The sequence below is a fragment of the Chionomys nivalis genome, chromosome 17 (assembly GCF_950005125.1).
Source record: "Chionomys nivalis chromosome 17, mChiNiv1.1, whole genome shotgun sequence".
NCBI classification, from domain to species: domain Eukaryota; kingdom Metazoa; phylum Chordata; class Mammalia; order Rodentia; family Cricetidae; genus Chionomys; species Chionomys nivalis.
Window position 1 is genome coordinate 25,026,413 of NC_080102.1, and position 6,000 is coordinate 25,032,412.

Sequence of the window (6,000 nt, forward strand, 5' to 3'; positions counted from 1 at the left end):
CTGCTTACTCACTATGGTCTAGAGAACCATATACTCATAAATAAATACCTAAATGCAGAGTGTCTAATCTACCTAACTCAATAACTGAGTCAGGAAACTGGGCTTTGGAAAAGAGAGAAACTGGCCTGACTTTGCACAACTAAGCTGTGGGGCGAAGGGCTGAGAACTCATTTCCTAGAACTGCAGTGCAATGGAGTTCCATAAACATCAGGCCTATGAATTTCTGGCTTCATGAAGCTTCTTGACTGTGACTTTGGAAGGAGGAGACTTATGAACAATGGCAGTAAGTTCTGTAAGCACCTCAAATAGGGTACTAACCAGGCCAGAGGGGAGGGAAAGGCCTCTTTGAGGCAGTGGCTGACCTGAAGGACTAGTCACTTTGAACTAGAGGATGGATAATCACACTACACATGTTGCTATCACTGTTGCAGAGATGACTCTTCATGTAAATTAAAATGGAAAAGGCAAAAGAATAAAGGTATAGAATCTGAAAACGTGCCCACCGTTCCTGAGTTGGTCTCTACTAGGGCTGGCCTCTGTACCTGCTGTGTAAAGGAAGGATCCATGTTTCTCCTTCCTGAGACCCAAGTTTCCAGACTCTGAAACAGAAGCTTCCATTAGTGACATAGTGCCCGAGGGCACCTTCTCACACAGTATGTAACATCCTTAAAGATCATCTTGTCTATCACACCTTTGAAGGATGGAGAGACAAAGACCATGAGAATTTAAGTGATGGAACCAAATTCCACAGCAGACAGAATTCAACGTAAAACCAAAACACAGGCAGATGAGATCTTTGTTAGGACAACTTTGGGATGATTTTCATCTTGATTCAGATTTCATTATAGTAAAAAGATATAACATGAGATCAATTCCTTTACTGTATTTTAAAAATTTATTCTGTGACAGTTTCATACATGTGTGTATGTCCTGCTCATACTCATACTTCTATCTCTCCAATCCTCCTCCTACTTCTTCCTCTTATGCTGGTTGCCAAGTATTTCACATCTTTTTATTTTGTTTTGTGTTCAGGGCCAGTCAGTAGAGCATGGAGCATGGTCAACTTCTGCTGGCTATATCATCGAAGAGAAGGACTTCCTCTCTTCCAGCAGGACTCAACTGCCATTAGTTATGAAATGATTCATGTGAGATAGTTATTGATAAACATGCTGCTGATTAACCCAATTAAATCTTTTAGTCCTTTTATTAATGCCCAAACCAAGAGCAGGCTCATACTTCTGAAAAGTCTTTTGGACACCAAGCTCAGGCACAGGGATTTAAAAGATAAATACATAATTGGTTTCATCAGTGTTCAAGGGAAGAATTGTATTAGTGAGGCATTTGGGGGCAGCCTAGTAACACCTGCTTTCTTTCCAAAGCTCAGCATTCTTTTCCAGGCACTACATAATGTGTGGACTATGGTTTAGGTCATGAACAATCCAAGAAAGGTTGCCAAGGCAATAAGACTAGAAGGTTAAGTGACCAGGCAGGCACAAAGGTAAGTTAGGATGTGATGGTGTTATCTTAGTCATTGCAGATAACCTGGTCAGACCCCATGAGCCCCTCTCCCAGCTCTGACTGAATGTTTATTGGCTTAGTCCGGTGTGAGCCCAACGAAGGCAAAAGCAACTGTTGTTAGTTCACGAGTGCACAGACACAGCGTACCCATAAAACAGCATTTCATGGCCATCCTCATTGCCCAGCTCTGACTTTCTTTCTGACAGATCTTCCACAATGCTCCCAAAGCCTCCTCTACACAAATTTTTGCTTGAGAAAAATCTATGACCAAACATCATCTACCTCCCCCCTTTCCTACCTTCCTTTTTCCTTCCCTTCCTATCTTCCTCCCTCTTTCTTTCTTTCCTTCTTTTTGATATTGTGCTTGTTGATAATTTAATGTGACATTTTATTAATTCTTTGAGGATTTCATTCATGCATATAATGCATATTCACACTCACACCCCCTTCTCCTAACTCCCACTCCTCTTTAGGAAGCAGTCTCCTCCTAGATTAAAGCATTCTGTCCTGCAGACAAGTTCATTAAGGCAGAAAATAAAGAATTCAGAGCAGCATTAGGAATTCCCTTTAACTGTCCAGATTCACTAGGTTCCTTCCTCTCCAGGACAATATAACAGTAAAGACTACTGAGAGACATTTTCCGACAAGCCCACCTCGCTGGCAGAAGCAGAGACCAGCTGAAAGGCCTGGAAGAAGACAACACCTATTATGTTATCACCTTTTATTACTTCTGATTTCCTTTGATGTTGGAATTAATCTCAATTAAAAGGGAGAAAATTAGAGGCTCAAGCAGAATGAGTATTTGTGAGAATTTATCACATTCATACACAATATATTGGTACAGCTGGTGGCTTGGGGAAAGAGAAGAGGTTTCTTGAGGAAGCAATTTAACTGCGTTCACATTTTGTACCATTTTCCTTCTGAAGCATTGGATACTCTCCCTAAAGGTAAAATTTAGAAAACAAAGAGAAACTTCCATTCTCCATAAAAGCCCAAACACATATTGAAGAAGTTGTCTTGCTTATCTTTTACATTCGGAGCGGATGTGCATCTCTGGCTGCTCTGTGGGGTGGTTTACAAGGCACATTTCATAGGTAGTCCAGTTTCATAGCAGGAAAACCAGGAAAGGTAGAGGTGAGCGAGCTAGCTCAAAGGTGATGATGGCCAACAACAATACTTCCATTATAACCTCTTATCCTCGGACGGAATGCCACGGTGTGTGCGCTTAGAAAGATCCCCAGATGAAAAGACCCAGAGAGCTCCGGGAATCTGCTGGAGGTGAGTGAACTGGGAGGCACAGCTCCCCATTTACCTGTTGTAGGTAGGAGAGCCATTCCCTTATCTTTCTTGCCTTCTCCTTTGAGACCAGATGCTAAAATTAAAAAGTTTTCTTTTAAAAAAGTTTCACCAGAGAAGTGACAATGTAGACACAACATTACATAGGATTTAGTCTCAGTTACATATTTCTCTATATGAGAGAACTGATCTCTAGAATTGTGGTAGGATTTATTCAAAACCCCCCATGTGTTTTGTTCATTTAATTGTTAGTCATCGCACATTTACCAAAGATAAATACGATCGAGACTGTTACTCAGCATCAGAATTTGTTAGCGACTGTGTCTGTTGGAGAGGGAGATAAGAAAGAAGGGAACTCAACAGTAAAAAGGGTAATAATTATAAATGTGAATGCAGATGACAGGGAGCCCGATCACATCTCAGTCACATGGAAGTACACGCTGGGAGGGCATGGTGAACTGAAATCTGAGGCTGAACAGTATCTGGGTAGGACCTAAGTGGCTGAGGGCTGTTCCACATACAGAGAATAACATGTGCTCCAGTCTACATTATCAGTGAGCATTTCTCTAAAGAGCTGGCTGAAGGTCAAGGTGTTGGAGCCTAAAGAAAGAAGGAGGTGGGCATTTATGGGAGTTGGTGAAGACGAAGTGAGCAAGGTCATATGGAGGACACAAAGGACTTGGAAGGGTATCCAAGCAGAATAAGTCATCACTGACTTTGTGGGGAATAAGGGTGGGAATCACGGAGGAATACAATCAAGTGATGTAATCATCTATATATATAAAGATCGATCATATGGGCTGACAGGTAGGGAATGAAACAAAAGGAGAATCAATGAGCTAATTCAGAAGATTTCCTTGGTGGGAGAGCAAACAAAAGATGGTGATGTGAACAGGTGCTAGAGGAGTAGAGCCTTCTATGTCACGCGAGCACATGATTGTGTATTTTGATGTTTCGATCGAAGTGCTTTGATCAAAGTGCTTAAGATTTTGCATTAAAATATTGCTGCTGGGATTCTTCAAGCACAATAATCCTCCTACAACACACAAAAAACAGACACTAGGAACGGCCCACCTGTATTCCAGAGAGAGAGGATACAGGCGAGGCTCATGCACAGTCTCACTGGAGGGCAATGCAGCAGGAAGCTCGGCATGCTGGGAAGCTCTGTCCACCTATCGCAAAACACCAAGCACTTAGAGGAAGCCAGGCTTGCTTGTTAGCACGATGATGTAGAATCTGCTCTGTGGACAGTGCTGGGGAAATCACTGGCACACCATCTCGTCAGGAATCACGTCAGTTTGTGCGGAAATAACAAATGCACATTACGGTTTCTTTGGCTTAAATTTGAAACAAAGCTCTTTTTAAAATTAATCTCCATGTTTGATTATGGAGAGGGAGCTCTGGCCCACAAAGTTACTAAAGAACTGCAATTAGTGGACTCTCTACCATCTTGTAGCTTTCTACCTAGTAACCTGCTAGCTGTGGACTGCTTAGCTGTGGTCGTAGTAGGAGGGGATAGCTGGTGGGTTAGGCAGCACCATTTGTGTGCTTGGGTGGAAGGGATAGGCTTGTTTATAGTTAGAGTCTGTGTCTGAATCATGTGACTGAAGGGCATGTGGTAGTATGGGTAAGGTTTGCATGTACATTCAAAGGGGCATTCACTCAGTTTCTGAGATGAGAAATAGCCTCTGAAGACAAACTATTACCTCTAATGTTACTATTAATATACTAAATGTTACAATTATGAATGGAGGTGACTATTACAACTTGTTGGACTTTGTGGATTCTGTGCTAGCCATCTTGGAGAGTTTATTCTGTAGCATGACAGCTAAGGCAGAAAACAATATAGCATGGTAGCTCATGTAGAACATAATAGACTAATAGTAACGACAAAAATGTTTTGAGCACTTTCTGTGTGCTGCATGCCACACAGAACACTGATGTACATTTTCTCTCATTGAAGCAAATTCTGATCAGCATTCTCTCCAGCTTAGGGGCATGTGGGTGATGGATAGGGGATGAAATATGGTGAACTAAGTGATCCAGGACTTAGATCACAATGGCAACATTACTGTGCCTGCTGACCTTTGTATATAAAATGGACAGTTGAAAGTTTATTCTGAAGGTTACATAGGACCATGAAATCCAGTGCCTAGTGTAATTCTTGGTCTAGAATGGTGCCTAAGGATATTAACTGTTCCTCATCCCATTATCTTCTGCTCTTTACCTCTCCCCTTCCTCTTCTGCATTGCCACAACTATAGAGCCACCAGGATGACGAGCAAATACAAGTTCACATCAGGAAAAGTCACTGTAGCTCTACAATAGTTGCACATATCCTGTTGATCACCAATCATGTCAAAAATGTCTTTTTACTAAAAGTAAGTATGTTAAACTTCTTTACCTTAAGACCATAATTCCTGCTGATTTAGCTCATGGAGGAAGAAATTAATTTTCCTTCAATTTAAGGTTCCATTAATCTCCATTCCTGGATCAACTGTATACTAGGAGGACAGTGCGCAGAAGCGGATGGAAACAGAGAGAGCACAGTTAAACTGAGTTTGAGACAAACAACGAGTCTTACTTTAGTGTTTCTCATTCAGTGCTCAAGATAAGCCTGGTTTGGACAGGCAGGCAGAGGGTTCTTGAAAGAATTGCACAGTTTACACAGTAGATGGACTGGACTTGAACTGATCACTTCTGCCTCTTCAATCTTCCTTTGCACACCAGGGCTCCTGTAGGGCAATTTAGGGCACCGGGTAGGGAACACGTGTCCAAGTCAGGTGCACTCCATTTGACTTTTGAGCTGAGCTTTGTAACCTGGATCTAACTGGACCTTCCCTCCACCCAAAGAAACTGAGACTTATGACACAGGTATTTCAAAGCATGGTGTCTACACTCATCATTTCAAAGTGTACTGTTTGGCCTTCATATGCTTGTGTAGTTTTGCTTTCTATTAACTTCTTGTTCTATTGAACTATTATCTGGAAAGATATAAGGGATGATTAAGATTCTTCTGTATTTAGTAAAAGTTAATTTGTTGCTTAGAAGGTGATCTATTTTAGAAAAAATCCCATGGTTCTGTTTCTGTTGGGTGGAATGTTGCATAGTTGCCTGTGAAGTCTATTTGCTCTCTGGTACACTTTACCTCTGGGATTTCCTTACTGGTTTTTATTTGAATAACTAC

At 41.5% G+C, this 6,000-nt stretch overlaps 1 protein-coding gene across 1 annotated transcript in view; it reads right to left on the reverse strand.

Annotated features, from left to right (window-relative positions):
- The window catches only part of Hhla1 (HHLA1 neighbor of OC90), a 34,961-nt gene extending 29,721 nt beyond the window's left edge, over window positions 1-5,240 (reverse strand). The window contains exons 1-4 of the mRNA XM_057792819.1: window positions 5,218-5,240; window positions 3,889-3,986; window positions 2,831-2,890; window positions 543-599 (exon numbers count right to left, since the gene is read on the reverse strand). Coding sequence (XP_057648802.1) covers window positions 543-599; window positions 2,831-2,890; window positions 3,889-3,986; window positions 5,218-5,228 — 226 coding nt within the window. The 5' untranslated portion in view covers window positions 5,229-5,240. The remainder of the gene's footprint in view (window positions 1-542; window positions 600-2,830; window positions 2,891-3,888; window positions 3,987-5,217) is intronic.
- Between the last annotated feature and the right edge of the window lie 760 nt (window positions 5,241-6,000).